The 24209-nt window shown below is 44.4% G+C and overlaps 1 protein-coding gene across 1 annotated transcript; it reads right to left on the reverse strand.

Moving 5' to 3' along the window:
• Positions 1–21303: 21303 nt before the first annotated feature.
• Positions 21304–22171, reverse strand: LOC122543430 (transcription factor Sp5-like). Its single transcript, XM_043682144.2, has one exon. The coding sequence runs from the start codon at positions 22166–22168 to the stop codon at positions 21386–21388; it is 783 nt and encodes a 260-aa protein (XP_043538079.2). The 5' UTR covers positions 22169–22171; the 3' UTR covers positions 21304–21385.
• Between the last annotated feature and the right edge of the window lie 2038 nt (positions 22172–24209).

Here is a 24209-nt window from a genome sequence, read left to right on the forward strand (position 1 = left end):
ATAAAACAAAGAACTGCAGATGCTGGAGATCTGAAACAAAAACAGAAATTACTGGTGAAACTTAGCAGGTCTGGCAGCATCTGTGGGGAGAAAGCAAAGTTAATGTTTCAAGTCCAGTGACTGTTCATTAGTCTTACTGGACTCAAAACGTTAACTCTGCTTTCTCCCCACAGGTGGTGCCATTCCTGCTGAGTTTCGCCAGCAAATTCTGTTTTTGTTTTGTAACTCCCAGGCCATTGGTGGTGAGGATTCTGTTGAATGTAAGGGGAGATAATTCAATTTTCCCTTGCTTGAGATGGTTATTGCCTGGCATTTGTGTGATGCTGATGTTACTTGTTAACTTCATTAAAGCAAATGAGGTTTTTAAGGGATTCATTGGCTTAGATGTTGGATTTCCCCTGGGTGGCAAGTCTGGAACTAGCAGTCAGTCTCAGAATAAGTAGTTTGTCATTGGGAATTCAGACAAGGAGAAATGTCTTCACTCAAAGAGTTGTACACTTTTGAATTTCTCTACACCTGAAGGCCATAGATGCTGGAATGGCCTAGTGTGTCTATGCCTTACGTTATAGAGTCATACAACACAGAAACAGACCCTTCAGTCCAACCAATCCATGCCAACCATAATCCCAAACTAGATGGGTCCCACCTGCCTGCACTTGGCTCATATCCCTTCAAACATTTCTTATTCCTGTACTTATCCAAATGTTTTTTAAACGTTGTAACTACCTGCATCCACCACTTCCTCTGGAAGTTCATTCCACACATGAATCACACTGTGTTAAAAAAAAGGTTTGCCCCCATGTCTTTTTAAAATATTTCTCTTCTCATTTTAAAAATACACCCCCTAATCTTGAAATCCCCCATCTGAGGGAAAAGACACCTGCCATTCACTTATTGATATCTCTTATTATTTTATAAACTTCTATAAGGTCACCCCTCAACCTCCTACGCTCCAGTGAAAAAAAGTCCCAGCTTATCCAGTCTCTCCTTATAGCTCAAATCCTTCATTCTTGACAACATCCTGGTAAATATCTTCTGAACCCTCTCCAGTTTAATAATATCCTTCCTATAACAGGGTGACACAGTACTCCAGAAGAGGCCTCACGAGTGTCCTGAGCAACCACAACATAACATTCCCAACTCCTATACTCAAAGGTCTGAGCAATGAAGGCAAGATTTGCTTTCTTAACCACCAAATCTTTTTGTGACGCAAACTTCAAAGAATTATGTAGTTCAACCCCTAGGTGTCTCTGTTCTACAACACTAACCAAGGCCCGACTTTTAACTGTATAAGTCCTGCCCTGGTTTGTTTTACCAAAATGCAATACCTCACATTTATTCAGCTATCTGCCACTCCTCAGCTCACTGACCCAATTGATTAAGATCTCTTTGTAATCTCAGATAACCTTCTTCACTATCCACTATACCACCCATTTTGGTGTCATCCACAAACTTACTAACCATGCCTTCTCTATTCTCACCTCAATCATTTATATAACTGACAAACAACAGTGGACCTAGCACCGATCCCTGTGGAACACCGCTGGTAACAAGCCTCAGACTGAAAAACTTATTTTAATTTCTCTAAAGCAATGACCTGACACTTCCACCAACTCAAGGGACATCGGTATGACCCTTCTGGAGCGGGTACACTATATGAGCTGTGCCGAAACCAGCTGGTGATGTTACAGAAACCCCCTAGCCCATCTTCAGCAAACTTACAGGTACCAAATTTGCTCTATACACTTCCAGGTCAGGATGTTGCTGGAATACTTGGAGACTAGTGTTCACAGAATCCTGTTGTTACACTCCTCCTTGGTAAAGGCTGTGAACCTTGAATTAACTGCAGAGCATGCTGCAAGTCATATGTATTACAGCTCAATTGTCTGGACCTCTGTGGGTCTAGATCTCTACACATGCCCTATATCCACCAATGAAAGTAAAATGTTAGATTTATCAGTCAACATTTAATTGCTTTACATGAGACACTGGTTAGACCTCAGCTAGAAGTCTACGTACCACACTTTAGGAAGGATGTGAAGGCACTGGAGAGGTGTAGAGAGGTTTTTGAAAATGGTTCTAGGGACAAGAATTTTCACTTCTGAAGATAGGATTGGATAAGTTGGGACTGTTTTCTTTGGAGAAGAGAGGTTGAGAGGTCTAGATGAAATAAATAGGAAGAAACTGTTCCCACTCGTGAAAGGGTCATGAATGAGAGGTCACAGATTTAAAGCAGAAAATGTGTTGCTGGAAAAGCGCAGCAGGTCAGGCAGCATCCAAGGAACAGGAGAATCGACGTTTCGGGCATAAGCCCTTCTTCAGGAATGAGGAAAGTGTGTCCAGCAGGCTAAGATAAAAAGTAGGGAGGAGGGACTTGGGGGAGGGGCGTTGGAAATGCGATAGGTGGAGGGAGGTCAAGGTGAGGGTGATAGGCCGGAGTGGTGTGGGGGCGGAGAGGTCAGGAAGAAGATTGCAGGTTAGGAAGGCGGTGCTGAGTTCGAGGGATTTGACTGAGACAAGGTGGGGGGAGGGGAAATGAGGAAACTGGAGAAATCCGAGTTCATCCCTTGTGGTTGGAGGGTTCCTAGGCAGAAAATGAGGCGCTCTTCCTCCAACCATCGTGTTGCCATGGTCTGGCGATGGAGGAGTCCAAGGACCTGCATGTCCTTGGTGGAGTGGGAGGGGGAGTTAAAGTGTTGGGCTACGGGGTGGTTGGGTTGGTTGGTCCGGGTGTCCCAGAGGTGTTCTCTGAAACGTTCCGCAAGTAGGCGGCCTGTCTCCCCAATATAGAGGAGGCCACATCGGGTGCAGCGGATGCAATAGATGATGTGTGTGGAGGTGCAGGTGAATTTGTGGCAGATATGGAAGTTGCATTTCTTGCGGTTGCAGGGGAAGGTGCCGGGAGTGGAGGTTGGGTTGGTGGGGGGTGTGAACCTGACGAGGGAGTCACGGAGGGAGTGGTCTTTTTGGAACGCTGATAGGGGAGGGGAGGTAAATATATCACTGGTGGTGGGGTCCGTTTGGAGGTGGCGGAAATGGCGGCGGATGATACGTTGTACATGGAGGTTGGTGGGGTGGTAGGTGAGGACCAGTGGGGTTCTGTCCTGGTGGCGGTTGGAGGGGCGGGGCTCAAGGGCGGAGGAGCGGGAAGTGGAAGAGATGCGGTGGAGGGCATTGTCGACTACGTCTGGTGGGAAATTGCGGTCCTTGAAGAAGGAGGCCATCTGGGTTGTACGGTTTTGGAACTGGTCCTCCTGGGAGCAGATGCGGCAGAGACGAAGGAATTGGGAATATGGGATGGCGTTTTTACAGGAGGCAGGGTGGGAGGAGGTGTAGTCTAGGTAGCTGTGGGAGTCGGTCGGTTTATAGTAAATGTCCGTGTCGATTCGGTCACCCGAGATAGAAATGGAAAGGTCTAGGAAGGGGAGGGAGGAGTCTGAGACGGTCCAGGTGAATTTGAGGTCGGGGTGGAAGGTGTTGGTAAAGTGGATGAACTGTTCAACCTCCTCGTGGGAGCACAAGGCAGCGCCGATACAGTCATCGATGTAGCGGAGGAAAAGGTGGGGGGTGGTGCCAGTGTAGCTACAGAAGATGGACTGTTCCACATATCCTATGAAGAGACAGGCAAAGCTGGGGCCCATGCGGGTGCCCATGGCTACTCCTTTGGTTTGGTTCCAAGAGCAAGAGGGGAATGGAGTCAGTTATTTGAAAAGGAAGCATGTGCAGGGCTACAGGGAGAAAGCAGGAAAAGGATATTGGCTGAGATGCCTATTTGGAGAGCTGGTGCAGGCAGGAAGGACAAAACGGCCTCCTTCTATGCTGTAACAATGTCGTGATTCTGTGAAATTGAGAGTTCACCAGTTTTCTTTGCTTCTTCTTTTCTGTTCTTCACTCTCTGAAAGTGTTGCTTCTTCCTGGAACTCAGCACTATAGCAGTCAAGTTACTGTCTAGCTTCTTGCACAAGAAGCAATTGATTATACATGTATAAATGGAGACAGTGATCGGTGGCAGGCTGTTCAACCATGGATGGTCTCATTACAGTCCTCGCCTTCACCCAGTCACTGAAGGTAATCAAATGCAGGTTTGATTTGGCCTATCCTCACCTCCCTCCCCAGCCCCCACCATTCCAGGGGTGTTGGGACAAATTGCAGCACAGGCCAGGGATCAAACCATTTGGGCATTTCAACCTGAACTTTTATTTGACAGAGAAAAGACCAGAGACTGGAAGATTTGCCTATTTGAGGTTTATTGATAAACAGCAGTCATTAGGTCATAAACAAAGGAGGTCATTAAGTGCTTGTTCCTGAGATTAAAGGAATTTATATGCAACAGATGATCAAAGGAAAGCTTTCTCAGCAGGGTCGCAGTCACAGCAAATGTGACCTTCCTGAGTTCCTCTCTCAGACACTTGTTTCTGTCAAGGTGCAGTGTCAAACTGCAAGTGTGAAGGCATTCTTACTGTGGTCAAATATTTTCTCTCTTTCTTTAGGTAGTCTTCAGGGGAGGCAATGGCCTAGTGGTGTTATCGCTGGACTCTTAATCCAGAGACCCAGGTAAAGTTCTGGAGACCCGGGTTTGAATCCTGCCACAGCAGATGGTGGAATTCAAGCAGATGGTGGAGTCATAGAGTCATAGATTTGTCCAGCACGGAAACAGACCCTTCGGTCCAACTTGTCCATGCCGACCAGATATCCAAACCCAATGTAGTCCCACCTGCCAACTTGAATTCAATAAATATCTGGAATCAGGAGCCTCTGATGATCATGAATCCATTGTTGATTGTTGTAAAAACCCATCTGGTTCACTAATATCATTTAGGGAAGAAAGCTACTGTCCTTATCTGGCCTACATGTGACTCCAGATCCACAGCAATGTGGTTGACTCTTAACTGCTCTCTGGGCAATTAGGAATGGGCAATAAATACTGGTTATCCAGCAACGCCCTCATCCTGTGAATGCGTTAAAGAAATACACAGAGGGCCCAGACTTTATTTGGAGGGGGGAAAAGGGCATGGTAATGAGTGACAAAACTGCAACATGATGTAATGGGGAAGGCTGCCTTTGGCTTTCAAAGGGATTTCTCTGTCTGTTTCCTCATGATATCACAGGTGCGGATGTCAATTCCATGACCAAGGACTGTTAGGGCAAGGGATTTCTGGTCATATAAGAATGGCGGAAGTTCAGGCCAGGTAGGGGTAGAATGGGCCTACCGGGTCACAATACATGGGCCCGGCTCGAACCAGCGCCCCCGCCCGGTCCTGTTCCGGCTGCGGAGCTATAAGGTGAGGCAGATGCTTTTGGAAGCCTCCAGAAATCTTGGGAAAGATCCACAAGGATCCAAGATTATGTTATTTCAGGACTTTTTCCCACCTTTAGTTCGAAAGAGGGAGGCATTTGATGAAGCAAAGAATGTTTAAGGGATTTAAACATTCAATACTCTTTGCGCTACCCAGCTATACTACGCTTTAGCCATGAAGGGTCCGTGTTTAACTTCGGATCACCGGAGAAGGCCAAGGAACTTTTGGACTCTCTTAGACAAATTATAAGAGTTAATTGATGTTGTTTTGCCCTACCCCTACCTCTGGATCAGTGGTGCTGGAAGAGCACAGCAGTTTAGGCAGTGTCCAAGGAGCTTCGAAGTCGACGATTCGGGCAAAAGCCCTTCATCAGGAATAAAGGCAGTGAGCCTGAAGCGTGGAGAGATAAGCTAGAGGAGGGTGGGGGTGGGGAGAAAGTAGCATAGAGTATAATGGGTGAGTGGGGGAGGGGATGAAGGTGATAGGTCAGGGAGGAGAGGGTGGAGTGGATAGGTGGAAAGGGAGCTAGGCAGGTAGGACAAGTCCGGACAAGTCATGGGGACAGTACTGAGCTGGTTACCTACCCCCACCTCAGTCTACCCCCCCTTTTTTTTCCTTTCATTATCTTACTGTTTAATATTATCTCCGGGGTAGGGGGGTGGGAAGAAGGACTTATTTATTCATCCTTTACTTAGCGATTTCTTTCCCCCCTTTTTTTTGTATATATATTTATATATACATATAGGTCAGGGGGTCTAGTTAATGTAGATGGGGGGAAGGTGGCTACCTTATCTTATTTTCTTTGTCCTTGGGAGCGGGGTTGTTTTCCACTGTTATTTTGTATTAATATATTTAGTTATTATTTGCTGAGACTGTACTTTTATAGTCATATATGTTCATATATGGTATTAACATTACCAAATATATCCAGGTGTTGGTGTGGGTGGGGGATAGGGTACTCACTGTTAGTTCTAGTTCAGTAGTATACTTGAATTTTCTTTATCCTATCGTGGGGTGCCTGGGTCAAGGGTGGAGCACTGGTTGAGAGAGGTTATGATGGGGTTTTTGGAAAGGAAATGATGCCCCTTGGGAATAAGGGGGAAGATCTCCATTTAAATACATTTTATACTTTTTTTTTACTATTTAGAATTTTTTTTTATTATATTGATCTGAATGTACTAAAGAGCTTTTATTTTTGTGAATTTTATATGCTCTATGCTCGGGATGTTTTGGATAAATACGGGTTTTGTTGTGATCTGATGTTAACACATTCCGAGCATGTATATCACTGCTCAATTTATGTGTTATCCGTTGGGTTTTTTATTCTCTTGAATAATGTAAGAATTTTAATGATACACTCTGGTTAGTTGTAAGTTGGACGAGTAGTTAGTTGAGTTTTGTCTTTTTTTTCTCTTAGTATTTCTGTTTTCTTGTTTGATAGATTTTGGTGATCATTTATTTAAGATTTAACTGTATATCAATGTTTATACTTGGGTCTTTTTTTTAAGTTTTCTTTTGTAAACTTGTGGAAAAAAAATTTTTAAAAAAAGAATGGCAGAAGTAATACATGTCTAAGTTTTGTTTATTCATTCAGAGGATGGGAGTGTCGCTGGCTAAGCCAGCACTTATTGCCAATCCCTAATTACTTCTTGAGAAGGTGAGCTGCCTACTTGAACCGCTGGAGTCCTTGTGGTGTAGCTATGCCCATAGTGCTATTAGCTCGAGGGGAGGGAGAGGGGGGGAGCTCCCAGGATCCAATGGAGCACTGAGCTATGCATCTCAGAGTACAAGATGTTTAGAAAAGCACGCGTCATGTACTCCCTCTTCTTCACTGAATGAGGAAAGCATCATTTGCCAAGCATCCTTCAGCAGCAACTATCAAACCCACTAACTCTACCCCCTAGAAGGACAAGGGGCAGCAGATACATGGACTGCACTGGTTCAAGAAGGCAGCTCACCACCACCTTCTCAAGAGGCAACCAGGAATGGGCAGTAAATGTGATGCCCACATTCCATCAATAAATAAAAAAAAAGGTACCTGAACTCAAACTGAGCATCAGCTGCTCTCTGCTTTATCTTGTAGTTAGATGACTGTTGTTATACCTGTTCTGCTGCAGTAGGGTGGGGTTCTGTGATGATAGAAGAGAATGACCACTGCCCAAAGCATCCAACCTCTAAGACCTGTACCAGGTTGAAAATGTTTCACACCTCCCCTGAACTTGGTATGACTGCTCATCTGGCTCCTGAACTGCTGGCTCTGATGTTCCCCCAAGGATCTATCCCTTCCTATTACTCATCTTCATGCTGCCCTTTGGTGACATCATCCAAAAACATGACATTAGTTTTCACGTCTGACAGTTTATCTAACACCCACGTTTGGCTGTCAGAATTGTGTCTAGTTCAATCTGAGGATTACCATAAAACATCATCTTGGATCCTTGCCAACAATGCAACTGCTCCTCCTCAGTCACCATTTCAGGTTGAAGCCAATTGCTCTCACCTACTATTCAGCCCTGAGCTGAGAGTTCAACCCCATATCCTCTCCATCACAAAAACAGACCAGACTACAGCTCTGTAACATCACCTGCCTTTAACACTGCCTCAGTTCATTTACTGCTGAAACCTTTCATCCTTGCCTTTGTTATACCTTGACAATTCCAGTGCTCCCCTGGACAATATTCTGTCTTCCACACTCCACAAATTTCAATTCATGCAAAACACTGTGACAATGTGTTAATGTTTTGCTCACCCTCACCCCTTTCCTTGAGGAATTACATTGGTCAGTGCCTGTCATCGATAAAAGAGAAATGACTGCTAAGCGTCTATACCAGCAGTGGCATCATTGGTAACCTCAGTTATGTATGGTAGCATTGCTTTTAGCAGAAGCTCAGTGGTGTGATTCTGAGCCTGTGCAGGACTGACATCATCTTGGTTTGCTGTACAAACCTCGATACGTTGCTAAGTACAGGTATGCAATCCTTTATCCGAAAGGCTCTGTAATCCAAAATTTTTTTCATGGAGTGTGGAGCATCATTTTGGTGTGCGATCATGTAACCCAACTCCGCACCCACTCGAACCATGTCACTCAGATGTGACGTGGCGGTGTGGCCCAGCACTGGCAGGTGTCAATTGTATCTCAGCGCTCGTACTAGTTACATGTGCATCTCTGTTAGGTAATTTTATTTCACTGTGAAAATGTCATTTATTCCAAACAACAACTGGCCCCAAGGATTTCAGATAAAGTATTGTGTACCTGTAGTACCTTCTTGTAATGGGATGCTCCATCCTGCTTTATTCAGCTCAAGCCCCCATAAATATGAGTCAATGTAAAGCATCAAATTAAACTGATGAAAGTCTGCATAAATCCTTTGGCAGCCTTCTCAATAAAAGTTCCGAAGGCCCTGATTTGAACCTTGCATCTGTATTTGTAGCATCCTATTCCAGTTAACATTTGACTTTGCCACTCCATTCGATAGCTGTTAGGCAGCTGAATGTACCTCTCAATTATGCAGACAATAACTTTCAGACAGGAGCTTAACCCTACCGTGTGTGGTTTTGTTCCTCCTTACAGAATCACTCACCAGGGTTAATGGGTCAGAAAGTCAAGAAGAAAAAAAACCCTTTAGAAGTCATCTGTTTCCTTTCTCAATTTGGATGGTCGCATTAACCTTTTCTCTGAAACTCTATTGCACCTTCTCAGATGAGGGTCTTTCGACTATTATAAGGGTCGTAAGGTTTCCATGGTGAACTGAGGCTTTGACCCTTGAGTGGCAAAGGGCTATTACCATTCCTGCATTAAAGGCTCTGTTAGCTTTAATAGCTACATCTGAATGATAACTTGCCTCTGACAAAAATTCAGTAAATGGTTTCTGGTTTCTATTGAAATTGTGCCAAAATGTGAGGTTAGTTCTGCAGTCTCGCAATCAGAAGGTTGCGGCCCTGCTTCAGACCTTAAAACTCAAGGGCGTATTTTCCTCCAAAGTTACATTGGTCTTCTACTACAGATTGAGTGGTGATCTGCTGGTTCCCACGTGAAATATCAATAATCTGGTATCACATCTGTTAGAGCTAAGAGGAGTAGGCACAACTGATAATCATTCAAACGGGTGTGATAATGTACTGGCCTCTATTTCAGGATCATTGGTATAATTTTACATATTTCATGAGTCTGATTGTGACATTAGTGCCACCTCCTTCCCCAACTAGAAGAAACATAATGTTCAAATAGATATGTGAGAAATGCTATCATAGGTCACAGTTTTTGTCATCGCTGTCAAAGCAATACTAGACATGAGGAATTAGAAAGTGGTATTATGAAGGAGAAATTGTGATTAAACGATTTATTGTTTTATTCATTCAAGTTGTAATTCTTTAAAGGAGTAACATGTGCTGTGGATATTTAGGAGCCCATTGATATACTGTATTTGGATCTCCAGAAGATATTTGTCAAGCTGCCACAGCAGGCAGTGAAGAAAGCTAGTGGCATGCTGGCCTTTATAATAAGAGGGATTGAGTATAGGAGCAAAGAGGTTCTTCTGCAGCTGTATAGGGCCCTGGTGAGACCACACCTGGAGTATTGTGTGTAGTTTTGGTCTCCAAATTTGAGGAAGGACGTTCTGGCTATTGAGGGAGTGCAGCGTAGATTCACAAGGTCAATTCCCAGAATGGCGGGACTATCATATGTTGAAAGATTGGAGCAACTGGGCTTGTATCCACTTGAGTTTAGAAAGATGAGAGGGGATCTGATTGAGACATATAAGATAATTAAAGAATTGGGCACTCTGGAGGCAGGAAGCATGTTTCCGCTGATGGGTGAGTCCAGAACCAGAGGACACAGTTTAAAAATAAGGGGTAGGCCGTTTAGAACAGAGTTGAGGAGAAACTTCTTCACCCAGAAAGTGGTGGATATATGGAATGCTCTGCCCCAGAAGGCACTGGAGGCCAAGTCTCTGGCTACTTTCAAGAAAGAGATGGATAGAGCTCTTAAAGATAGTGGAATCAAGGGTTATGGGGATAAGGCAGGAACAGGATACTGATTGTGAATGAGCAGCCATGATCATAATGAATGGTGGTGCTGGCTCAAAGGGCCAAATGGCCTACTCCTGCACCTATTGTCTATTGTCATATAAAGTTGCTCAAAGAAGCATGTTTATGGTGAAGGGGATAATATACCAACATGGACTGGCTCAATGGCAGAAAACAAAGAGTGCGCAAAAATAGGTCTTTTTCAAATTGGCAGGATGTAACAAGTGGGGCCCCTCAAGGGTCTGTTCTGGGGCCTCAGTTTGCTTTTTACAATTTATATCAATGATTCAGATGAGGGGATGAAAGGCACAGTGGCTAAGTTTGCAGATGGCTCAAAAATAGGTAGAATGTACATTGTGAAGATGACATAACAAGGATGGAGATGCAGTGAGGACAAGTGAGGACTACAGATGCTGGAGAGTCAGAGGCGAAAGTGTGGTGCTGGAAAAGAACAGCAGGTCAGGCAGCATCCGAGGAGCAGGAAAATCGATGTTTCGGGTATAAGCCCTTCATCAGGAATGAGATTTGTGGGCCGGGGAGGGGGGGGGGGGGGGGGGGGGGAAGTTAGCTGAGAGTGCAATAGGTAGATGAAGGTGGGGGTGGGGTGAGGGGGGGGGGGAGTAATGGTGGCAGGTCAGAGAGGAGGGTGGAGCGGATAGATGGGAAAGATGATGTACAGGTCAAGAGGGTGGTGCCGAGTTGGAGGTGTGGAACTGGGATAAAGTGGGGGGAGGGGAAATGAGGAAATTGGTGAAATCCACATTAATCCCATGTGGTTGCAGAGTGCCAAGGGGGAAGATGAGGTGTTCTTCCTCCAAGCGTCAGGTGGTTAGGGTTTAGTGATGGAGGAGGCCCAGGACCTGCATGTCTTTGGTGGAGTGGGAGGGGGAGTTGAAGTGTTCAGCCATGGGGTGGTGGGGTTGGTTGGTGCGGGTATCCCAGAGGTGTTCTCTGAAACAATCTGTAAGGAGGCATCCTGTGTCCCCGCTGTAGGGGAGACCACATCGGGTGTAACGGATACAGTAGATGACATTAGTGGAGGTACAGGTAAATTTCTGGGGCCTTGGACAGAGGTGAGGTTGGGTGGGGGGTAGATGTTGGCGCAGGTTTTGCACTTCCTGCAGTGGCAAGGGAAGATGCCGGGAGTGGGGTGAGAGCTGGTGGGGAATGTGGATCTGACAAGGGAATCACGGAGGGAATGGTCTCTTCGAAATGCTGATAGGGGTAGTTAGGGAAATATATCCCTGGTGGTGGGGTCTGTTTGTAGGTGGCGGAAGTGACGGAGGATGATGCAATATGTACAGAGGTTGGTGGGGTGGTAGGTGAGGACCAGGGCATTCTCTCCTTGTTGCGTCAGGAAGGGTGGGGTTCAAGGGCAGAGGTGCAGGAAGTGGAGGAGATGCACTGGAGGGCATCATCGACCACATGGGAGGGGAAATTGTGGTCTTTGAAGAAGGATGCCATCTGGAATTTTCTATGATAGAATTGCAGCGGAGGCAGAGGAATTGGAATAAGGGATGACATTTTTACAGGAGGCACGGTAGGAGGATGTGTAGTCAAGGTAGCTGTGGGTTGTAGTAGATGTCTGTGGTTAGTCGGTCCTCAGAGATGGAAATGGAGATGGAGAGGCCCAGAAAGGGGAGGTAGGTGGTCCAGGTGAAATTGAGGTTCAGAGTCAAAGGTGTTAGTGAAGTTGATGAACTGTTCAACCTCCTCATGGGAGCACAAAGTAGCACCAATACAGTCATCAATGTAGCGGAGGAAAAGGTGGGAGATGGTGCTGGTGTACCTACAAACAGACCCCACCAGTATGGATATATTTCCCTCCCCACTCCTATCAGCATTTCAGAGAGACTATTTCCTCCATGAATCCCTCGTCAGATCCACACCCACCCCCCACCAGCCCACACCCCACTCCCGGCACCTTCCCCTGCCACTGCAGGAATTGCAAAACTTGCGCCCACACCTCCTCCCTCACCTCCATCCAAGGTCCCAAAGGATCCTTCCACGTCCTACAGAATTGGGTCTATAAGGTGGATGTGGAAAGGCTCCTATGGCAAGTTCAGAGAGATCTGCAAGCCCTTTTCCATCAATCAAGAAACCAGCATCCATGTTCAGTAGAATAGGGAAAGCCAGTGGAATGTTGACCTTTATTTCAAAGGAAATAGAGTGTAAAATTAGGGAGATTTTGCTGAAACTGTCTAAAGCACTAAGACCACAGCTGTTCTCATAAAGAACAAAGCACAGGAACAGGCCCTTAGGCCCTCCAAGCCTGTGCCAATCATCATGCCCTAAACTAAACTAGAAAACAAACCTTCTGCCCTTATTCGGTCTGTATCCCTTTATTCACCCTCTATTCATGTAACCATCCAAATGCTTTTGAAATATTGCCAACATGCCTGCTTTCACCATCTCTTCTGGCAGTCTCTGACTATCCACCCTATCTCTGCCTCTCCTACCACTGAGTGAAAAACCTCCCTCACACATCTCCCTTAAACTTTTCCCCTCTCACCTTGAACCTGTGCCCTCTTGTAATTGAAACTTCAACTCTTAGCAAAAGTCTCTGACTATCCACCCTATCTCTGCCTCTCCTAATTTTGTAGACCTCTATCAGGTCTCCTCTCAGTTGGCGTCTTTCCAGTGAAAAACAATCCTACACTTTTTAACCTTTCCTCAGAGGCAATGCTCTTGAGACCGGGCAACATCCTGGTGAACCTTCTCTGCACTCTCTCCAAAGTTTCCACCTCCTTCTGGGAGCATGGTGACCGAAACTACACACAATACTCCAAATGTGGCCAAGCAAGAGTCTTATATAGCTGCAACATGGTTTGCCAACTCTTGTACTCCAAGCCCTGGCCAATGAAGGCAAGCATGCCATATGCCTTCTTTAATCACCTTAGTGACCAGTGCCACCACTTTTAGGGAACTATGGACCTACGCGCCCAGATCCATCTGTGTGTTAATGTTCCTAAGGGTTCTGCCACTTATAGTATAATTCACACCTAAATTTGATCCTCCAAAACGCATCACCTCACATTTATCTGGATTAAACTCCTTCTGCCATTTGTGCTTAAATCGCCAATCTATCTATATCCTGTTGTATCCTTTCACAGTCACTAGCACCATCAACAACTTCGATCACTGTGTCATCTGCAAGCTTACTAATCAGACCACCCACATTTTCATCCAGATCATTTAACAGAGGGCTTAAGACTGATACCTGTGGACCACCACTAGTTACCAGTCTCCATTCTGAAAAACACCCTTGTGCCATTATCCTCCATCGATGACCAAGCCAGTTTTGTATCCATCTAGCCAGTCCAGCCCAAATCCCATATGATTTTAGTTTTTGTACTAATTTGCCACGTGGGACTATATCAAATGCCTTGTCCACAAAGTATATCCACAGCCATTCCCTCATCAATCTTTGAATTTTTTTGAAGCGGTGACAATCGGGTTGGTGAGACATGACCGTCCCCATACAAAACTATGCTGCCTGTCACTAACTAGTCCCTTTTCTTCCAAATACATGATATATCTTGTCCCTCAGTATCTTTTTCAAGAGCTTCCCCACCACAGATGTTAGGCTTCCCCCCCAATAATATTTTGGATTATCCCTGCTTCCTTTCTTAAGGAAGCAAACAACATTGGCTAATCTCCAGTCCTCTGGAATCCTGCCTGTCATCAAAGAGGATGTGAAGACATCTGCTAATGCCCCAGCTATTTCTTCCCTTGCCTCTCATAGTAACTTGGGATAGATCCCATCTGGCCCTGGGGACCTGTCTACCTTAACAATTTAGGATACCCAAAACTTCCTCCTTCAATATATTGACATTCTGTAGAGTATTTACACACTCATCCCCAACCTCAGTCATGTATGTCTTTATATTGCTATTCACCAAGGAGAATCTCTCTCATGTCCTGTGGCTGCACGCATAACTTCCTTCCTTTATCCTTGAGGGGGCCTACTTTTGCCTAGTCACTCTTTCTTTCAATATATGCATATATATTCAGGATGCTGCCTGAACTGCTGTGCTTTTCCAGCACCACTCATCTAGCATATGCATAAAAAGCCTTGGGATTTTCCTTGCCCCTGTTTGCTAAAGACATTGCATGGCTCCTTTTAGCCTTCTGAATTCAGTATTTAAACTCCTTCCCAATTTCTCTGTAGTCAAGGGCTTCATTAGTTTGTAGCTGTCTAGATCTATCTTTAACCTGAAGATTGGGACTTTTTCTTTCTGTGCTTTGTAAAACTGTGGACTGAAACGAGAACCAATGGTTTTGAAAACCAGGGATCTCTCCAAGGATGGCTGCATGGTTAGACAGTAGGAATGTGATGCCTCTGGTGGACCCGGTTTGTGAAGTGGTTGATTCTAGTGACGTGCAGTCACACAGGGCTATTTAGAAGTGATGCTGCCTGAACTGCTGTGCTCTTCCAGCACCACTAATTCAGAATCTGGTTTTTAGTATCTGCAGTCATTGTTTTTACCTATTTAGAAGTGAAACTGATTGTTGACTAGAGACCAGTAACCAAACTAATGACAAAGGTTCTCTCCCTGCCAGTGATGCAATTGGTTGTCAGCTTGGGCTGTGAACAAGACCAAGAGCAGCTTTGTCAGACCAGAAGAGAAACCAGCAGGTCTGAACTAACCAGAAAACTCCCTCTCTCTTCTCTACAAGAAGTTACTGTAAACCTGATGAAAACCAATTTACCTTTCCTTCAGCAATAAATGCAAACTATGACTTTGAATTGGATAAGTTAGAGATGGTTCCTCAGTGAACTAACTACCCTGGCTATAGTTATAAAACTGGTAAGAAACAGTCATTCTTGTTAAGTACAGAAACCTGGTTTACCCTTTCTACCAACCTGGGTCTTAAAAATCAGGTCATTTGGGGATTTTGCAGATTTAGTCTAAAAACTAAACTTTTGTCACAATTCTGGGAATAGCAGTACTTGCTTTCCAGTGCACTACCTGAGTAAGTTGTAACAGTCTCCACATGAGGGGAGATAGACTGACATTGGAGGCAGTCTGGAGAAGGTTCACTTGGCTGACACCAGGTATAGAGCGGCTGTCTTATGAAGAGAGGCTGAGCAAGGTTGGGCTTGTAGTCATTGGGGTTTAGAAGAATGAGAAGGGATTTAGGGTAAATCAGTTGTTTCCTCTTATAGGAGAGTCTAGGACCAGAGGGTACAATCGCAGAATAAGGGGTCACCCATTTAACACAGATAGGGAAGAACTTCTTCTGAGGGGATTGAATCTATGGAATTTTTTAAACTGCAGAGGGCTATGTAACTTTCAAACTGTCTGCCTCAGGTGGTGGAAGAAAGATCATTGAATATGTTTAAAAGGATTCTTGGTAGACAATAGAATCAAAGATTATTGGGGGTAGACAGAAAGGTGGATTTCAGAACAGACAGATAAGCAATGATTTTATTGAATGAGATTGCAGTTTTGAAGGACTGAGTGGCCCTCTTTGCTGTTAATACATTGAAGGTAAACACAATGATGCGGAGTTTGACGTTTTGGGGATTTTTTTTTTTTAAAAACACAAAACAAACCTGCTCCGTGGAGATGATGTGATCAGCTTGTCCTTCCCAAAACATCCAATACAGGCACATTTCAAAGATTTGGATCCATTACTGGAACAATGGTCATGACCTCACCCATATGGCAAAGTGAGAAGGATGTGACAGATTCCTACAGCACGGAGACAGGCCCTTTGGCCCAAGCCGACCAAAACCTCAAATCAACGCTAACCCATTTCCCTGCACTTGGCCCATATTCTGCTAAACCTTTCCTATCCACGTATTTGTCCAGATGCCATTTAAATATTGTTAATGTTTCTGCCTCAACCACTTCCATTAGCAGCTCATTCCACATGTGTACCACTCTTGTGTAAAATGGTTGCCTCTCAGGTTCCCTTTTATTCTTTCTCCTCTAATCCTCAATTCCCCAACCCTGGGAAAACAACTGAGTGCATTCACTCTATCCATGTCTCTCATGATCTCCTCCCCCCACCCCTCCGTCTCCTACACTAAAAGAAAAAAAAAGTCCTACCTTGTCCAGCCTCTCTCCTTTTAACTCAGACCACATCCAGGCAACATCCTTTTACATTTCTTCCATCTTCTTTCCAGTTTAATAACATCCTTCCAATAACAAGGTGACCAAAACTGAACACAATACTCAAAGTGCAGCCTCATTAATATCCCGTACAACAACTGCAACATAACTTCCCAACTTCAATCCTAAGTACCCTGATGAAGGCCAGTCTGCCAAAAACCTTCTTCACTGCCCTATCTACCTGTGACTCCAGTTTCGGAGAATGTGAACCTGATGTGCTGTGGGCATTACCCCCCCTCCAAGATCCTTCCCATCCCTACTCCAACTTAGTAGGGATGGGGGAAAAAAAAAAGTGACAGAATAACATCACTAATATTAAATGTCATAAATGTCTATACTCGTACTAGACAGAATAACATCACTAATATTAATGTCATAAATGTCTTGTACTAGACAGAATAACATCACTAATATTAATATCATAAATGTCTATACTCGTACTAAGTCCCGTTCATTCATCATCCCTATGCTTGCTGACCTATTTGATTTCAAGTTAGGCAACACCTCGATATGGACATTCTCACCTTTCCACAGCCTTGTCGTTCCCTATCTGTAATCACTTCCAGCCCCAGGAAACATTCAGATGTCTGTGCTCCTCCAATTCTGGCCTCTTGTAAATTGGAGTTTTAAAGCATCACATTAGAGTGGATGTTCCCCCTAATGGGGGGAAACCAAGACCAAGGACATACAGTCTCAGAATAAAGGGATGCCAATTTAAAATTGAGAGGAGGAGGAGGAATTTCTTGAGGGTTGAGGGTCTTTGGAACTCCTTGCCACAACCAATCGAGGGCAGAGCCCTTGTGCATACACAAGGCTTATAGGAGAAAGGGCAGGAGTGGACATGAGGAATGTCAGGAATCGACTTGTGGAGCAGGCTAAAAAGGGGCCAAAGGGCCTACTCCTGTTCAGATTGCAAATGGTGATCGTTTAAAAATGGGCTCCAGCTGCCTATGCTGCAAGCCAAGTTGGCATCTTATAATTTGCCTTGAATAAATTAATTTATATCCAAGTCAGGTACTCACAGGTTCGAGTCCCACTTCAGAGACCTGAGCACAAACATTTTGGCTGATACTTAACTGGGTCTCGGAGGCAGAACTTCTCCCATTCAGCTACACTCAATGACAGAATGGAAGGCAAATAGGAGAAAGTTCGCACTTGATTACATACTTTGGACAAAAATCATTAAAAAAATACTTGACTATAATATTTAGAAACATCTTCTTTATGAAAGAATACTTTGTAATCGGTGTTTAACTTAAACTGATTTTAGTTATATGGGGGAGCAGGCATGTAGATAAATAGTCTCAGGAATTACTTCTAAGTTATCCACTGTCATTAAAAACATCAAAAGGATTGGAGTCATTGCAAGGAATGTATCCTTGTAAAGCTGAACTTTTCGTATTTGTTTCAACATACAGCCAGCCCGTGTGGAAGTATGATGGGGAGAAAAGGAGTGCTAATACTGGTTTAGCTCAGCTGAGAAAACCAAGGAATCACTTCCTGAATGCAGCACCCTTATTTTCACTATGCTGCATTCATACTTCTAAATTGTTTTGACACTTTCCAGGTGAATCAAGTACTTAAATATGGAATGGAACAGATCAGATCAGATCAAACAAGAGGGAACTCTAATATCAGTTCAGAATCCCCGAGTGTGGGTGGGCTGATTGGCTCCCCCCCCCCCCCTCCAAGTCGACACCAACCCTCCAAAAAGCATCCCACTCAAACCCACCCACTGTCCTATCCCCCTGCATTTCCTATGGCTAACCCACTAACCTGCGCATCAGTGGACACTGTGGGCAATTCAGCACGGTCAATCCACCGAACCCACACATCTTCGATTGTGGGCAGAAATCAGAGCACCTGAAGGAAATCCACTTAGACACAGGGAGAATGCTTGTCTGGAGTTTGCAAAATCACCCAAGGGTGGAATCAAACCCAGGTTCCTGGTGCTGAGGGGCAGCATTGTTAATCACTGAGTGACTATGCTGCACCAAAATCGGCCAATTTTTGGTCTCCCTATCAAAAGGCAGGATATACTTGCTATAGAGTGCGCATAGGTCACTAGACGGAGCCCAGGGCTAGCCAAGAGGATAGATTAAAGGAATAATGCTAAAGGAACTGAAACCTTGGTGTATGTGCACAAAGGTCATTAAAAATGGCAATACTAGTGGAGAGAATCATGAATACAGCATACAGTATCATAGGCTTTAATCAATGGAACACAAGATCAGGGATCCACACAAGACACGACCTGAGCTGGGAGTATAATGTACAATGCTGGGCATCACACTATAGTGTGGTTGTGAACACATTGGAAAAGGTATAGATAGATTTTACAGAATGGTTAGTTGTTTTTCAGACTGGAGGCCTGTGACCAGTGGAGTGCCACAAGGATCTGTACTGGGTCCTCTACTTTGTTATTTATATAAATGATTTGGATGAGAGCATAAAAGAGGTACTGTTAGTAAGTTTGCAGATGACACCAAAATTGGAGGTGTAGTGGACAGCGAACAACAGGATCTTGACCAGATGGGCCAATGGGCTGAGAAGTGACAAATGGAGTTTAATTCAGATAAATGCGAGGTGCTGCATTTTGGGAAAGCAAATCTTAGCAGGACTTATACACTTAATGGTAAGGTCCTAGGGAGTGTTGCTGAACAAAGATACCTTGGAGTGCAGGTTCATAGCTCCTTGAAAGTGGAGTCGCAGGTAGATAGGATAGTGATGGCGGCATTTGGTATGCTTTCCTTTATTGGTCAGAATATTGAGTACAGGAGTTGGGAGGTCATGTTGCGGCTGTACAGGACATTGGTTAGGCCACTGTTGGAATATTGAATGCAATTCTGGTCTCCTTCCTATCGGAAAGATGTTGTGAAACTTGAAAGGGTTTAGAAAAGATTTACAAGGATGTTGCCAGGATTTGAGCTACAGGGAGAGGCTGAACAGGCTGGGGCTGTTTTCCCTGGAGCAGAGGTGGAGGGGTGACCTGATAGAGGTTTATGAAAACTTGAGGGGCATGGATAGGATAAATAGACAAAGTCTTTTCCCGGAGGTGAGGTAGTCCAGAAGTAGAGGGCATAGGTTTAGGGTGAGGGGGGAAAAGATATAAAAGAGACCCAAGGGGCAATGTTTTTCACACAGAGAATGGTGCGTGTATGGAATGAGCTGCCAGAGGAAGTGGTGGAGGCTGGTACAATTACAACATTTAAAAGGCATTTGGATGGGTATATAAACAGGAAGGGTTTTGGAGGGATATGGGCCGGATGCTGGCAGGTGGGACTAGATTGGATTGGGATATCTGGTCAGCATGGACGGGTTGGACCGAAGGGTCTGTTTCCATGCTGTACATCTCTAGGACTCTAATGACTGAGAAACTTATGAGTTTGGAAGACAGATTGGAGACATTTTCCTTATGATCGAAGGATATATGGTGATTTAATAGCTTTTAAAATAGTGAGGACTCTTGAAATGGAGCGTATGACCAACTGCTCCTAAACAAAGAAGATGCAAAAAAAAAGCAGCAAAGATTTCAAATTATTTGCAAAATGTAGGAAGTCAGCAAAAAGAAAATTCATACAATGAGTACTTCAGGTCTGAATGCATTGCTGGAGTGTGGTACAGGCTGGTTTGAGAATGAGAGCGCATTATTTCTATTTAAATCAATCTTCAAATGTACAGGGTTGTGGGGAAAGGACTGGAGGATAGCATTTGGTCATTTGAAGCACCCGTGCAGACATGATGGGCCGAATGGCCGCCTCCTGCTCCATAACAATTCAGGAGATTCTCACCCTCTCTTCACCAATCCTTCACTTCCATTCCTAAAGATATCAAAATCAACACAGACACTTTTCTACTTGCACTCAAGCTACTCCTGGCCTCAACACTGCCTGCTGACCTCAAGCAGGAGACTGAATTCCTCGATTTCCATCCTGATCTTACCAACTGCATTTTCAAATTGTAGATACCAAGGAAACAGACTTGAAGCCTCTCCCCCAAGCTTACGAATGTACTTTCCTGCTGAGCAATAAATCAGATCATTCTGGAAACTGTTCTGTCATGGAACTTTTTATTTACATATCATATTTGGCACATTCCTTAAGACCTTTGGATGGTTCAAACACAAGATATGGAATCAAGTCAATTTCTAACATTAATGACTTCAGTCTTAAAAGGAAAGCAGCGTACAAGCCTACACAACAGCAGTCAATGCTGTCCCTGAAAATCAGTTCCCGGGAACATTGCCCATAGCTGCAAGTCAGAGATTATCTTTTTTAAAGAGACAAGACAACGATGATCAAAAGTTGCCACTTTCAATGTGCACAATGTAGAGTTCTGCCAGAAGAAGAAGAGTGGTCCATAATTTAGGATTTTGAATGTTCAAAATAGATCTATTGTCAATTCGTAGATCACTTTCAACCATTCTCAGAGTCATCACATCATGCGGTTTCTAATACAGAATGGTTTAGAAATATACTACCAACCGATGTTATTTTAAGACCACTATCAACCAGATTTCTCCTTCAGTCCAAAATACTTGAATTGCCTCCTCGTTTATCCCTTTTGTTTCCACAAAATACTGTTTTTGTCCTTCATGCTTCCTACTTCAGTAGGTCTCAAATCAGTATCTTTCCCCACCCCACTTTTTCTGTTGAATAGGTGACCAATTTAAGGTTTCATGGGCACAGCCTGTCCAACATTCATGTGTAACTCCACAGCAAAAAAGTTCAATATTCAGTGGTTGAGTGGGAATTCTGGCTGATTTGTCCCTTCCCTAGCCCAGGGACACTAAGCTAAACACAGTATCCCTTATTGCCACCCTGGCTGAGATCAGCCAACTCAACACAGAGCAGGGATCCAACTTCAGAACTGCCTGCACTGCATGGCTCAGCAGCACATGAACTGCACGTGTGCCAGAGCCATCAGGGAAGCTGCTTTTCCTTATTCCTTCTTGATGTTCTCCAGAGTCATCATGTGCTTCAGCAGTTTGTTTTGGTGGGTTTTGGTGTGTTTGGAGAGGTGATCACTCCTCATGAACCTTTTGCCACATTCCTGACAGCAGAAGCGCTTTTCCCCAGTATGTGTCCGTAGATGTCTCTGTAACTCATCAGACCTAGTGAAACTTTTCCCACAAAGGAGCCAGTTGCAAACAAAGGGGCGTTCCCCAGCATGCCATCGCAGGTGAGCCTTCAGGTGGGAAGTCTTTCCATAGACTTTCCCGCAGCCAGGAATATGGCAGATATGCTGTTTCTTCTTCCCCTGTTCCATGCTGCTGTTGGGAGACTGGCAGTTGGGGCACCTACATCGCCTACAACGCCTGGAACAGTTTATAAGGCTCTTGGAAGAGCTCTGAAGTGCAGTTGGCAACTGGGTTTGATGGCCTGGAATCAAGGCTCTTCCAAATTGGAGATGGTTAAGATTGAGGGGATTGGGCTGTTGCATGCTCCACCAAGGGATTTCATCAGCATGACTTGGAGATACATGCCTAGACTGCAAAGCAGAAGAACTGGGAATGAAGTTGGAGAAGTTTGGAACAATTCCATTACCAGCATCGGGGCAAGAATAAGCAGAACTTGCAGGAACCGAACTAGTCAAAATCTTCACGGAAGACAGCTCAAACGTGTAGACTGATTCTGCTGGAGGGGTCAGGGGGAGTTCACGTGAACCTAAAGCTGATGGTGCTGTTCCACAGGAATACTGAGCCTTTGGAGGACCGAACGACATTGTGCGAGAGCCTCCAAATGCTTCATTGCTCCAAAACTGGAACATTCCTGAAGTGGACTCCATAGAAGTATCATATTGAAGTGGAGGAACGTCTGCAGAGGTTGGTCCAACTGGTCCGACTCTTCCACAGGTAGCAGCCAACATGGACAAATACGTTGCTGATGCTCGTGAAGAAAAAGATGGGATGTTCCTACAAAAAAAAAAGGGAGCTGGGGGGAAAGAGGAGAAGAAAAAGGAAATGGAAGAGAGAGTAAATAAAGTTAAGTTTGAAATTGAACAAAAATATAGTCACTTTTTCGTAACATCACTACACTTTAGTTTCCCCCCCAATCAGTTGATGAAAATAAGTTATTCTACAAGAGGGAGATATAATGGGTACCTCTTGAAACCCACTCAGACCCACCTAGTAGACAGAAACTGCCATGGCATTGTGACAAAGAAATGTTGACATAGCAATTTACAATAGCAAGTGTTAATTCAAAAGAGGTGATCAAAACAAAAAAGTGACAAATTTAACATTGTGAACAGCAACTGCATATTTTTGACTTGAGATGCTTAGGCAGAAAACTCAGTTGTCACTCAAACAACAGTCAGTGGGGACCGAATCTTCTGTTAGAAGACCAGTGAGACCATAAGAAATAGGAACAGGAACATGGCCGATCCAACATTCTTCATGTCCATTTTCCTCCCCTTTCCCTGTAACCCTCGACTCCCCAACTGATCAAGAATATCTCAGCCTTAAAATATACACAAGGACTCTGCCCCCACAGCTTTCTGTGCCAAGGAATTCCAAAGACTCTAAACCCTCAGAAGAAATTCCTCATCTCAGTCTTAAATTGACGTCCCTTTATTTGGATACTATGCTAGAGGGGAAACATCTTCTCAGCATTCACCCTGTCAAGCTCCTTAATAATCTTACGTTTCAATGAGATCACCTCTCATTCTTCTAAATACCAACAAGTAAAAGTCCCAACCTGTTCAGCCTTTGCTCATAAGGCAATCCCTCCACACCAGGGATCATCCTAGTGAACCTTCTCTGAACTGTCTCTAATGAAATGACATCTTTCTGTAAATAAGGGACCAGAACTGTTGACAGTACTCCAGATGTGGTCTCACCAGCACCTTGTACAGTTGTCCCTACCTCATACACCAACCCTCTTGAAATAAGGACCAATATTCCATTAGCTTTCCTGGTTACCTGCTACCCTAATGCACTAGCTTTATGGTTCATGCACAAGTCTCACTAGCACCTTGTACAGTTGTAGTCACAAGTGTACAATTTGATCAAGTTGCAACTTCCTAACTACTGGGGATGTTGCAAGGGATAAAAGAGAGACATTAGCATTGTCACATGTAGACTGACCAGGTGCAAGTTTCACCATTGTATTGGCGTATCATCCAATGAGAACAGAATTGAGTATTGAAACATGGAGATCAGAACAAGTCACAGCCATACATTTTCTGCTCACTTTTTTTCCCTCCCTTTTGCAGGTAAGATTGAGGTGAACAATTATGTTTTTAAAAAAATGCACAAGTTGTGAACACTACTCGGACTTATTGCCTTCAAAAATCTGAGTTGTACATTAGTAGCAGGGAGCTGGACAGGAATGGAGTCTTTAAAAGTAGATTATGCTTTAGTTAGGAGAAAGTGAGGACTGCAGATGCTGGAGATCAGAGCCGGAAAAAATGTGTTGCTGGAAAAGCACAGCAGGTCAGGCAGCATCCAAGGAGCAGGAGAATCGACATTTCGGGTATAAGCCCTTCTTCAGGAATGAGGAGGGTGTGCCAAGCAGGCTAAGATAAAAAAGGTAGGGAGGAGGGACATGGGGGAGGGGCATTGGGAATGCAATAGGTGGAAGGAGGTTAAGGTGAGGGCGATAGGCCGGAGGGGATGGGGGCGGAGAGTCAGGAAGAAGATTGCAGGTCAAGAAGGCGGTGCTGAGTTCAAGGGTTGACACCTGGAGATAAGGTGGGGGGGGGGAGGGGAAATGAGGAAGCTGGGAGAAATCTGCATTCATCCCTTGTGGTTGAAGGGTTCCTA

This window comes from Chiloscyllium plagiosum, unplaced genomic scaffold (assembly GCF_037043375.1).
Source record: "Chiloscyllium plagiosum isolate Xiang-an unplaced genomic scaffold, Cpla_swu_hap1 HiC_scaffold_53X, whole genome shotgun sequence".
NCBI classification, from domain to species: domain Eukaryota; kingdom Metazoa; phylum Chordata; class Chondrichthyes; order Orectolobiformes; family Hemiscylliidae; genus Chiloscyllium; species Chiloscyllium plagiosum.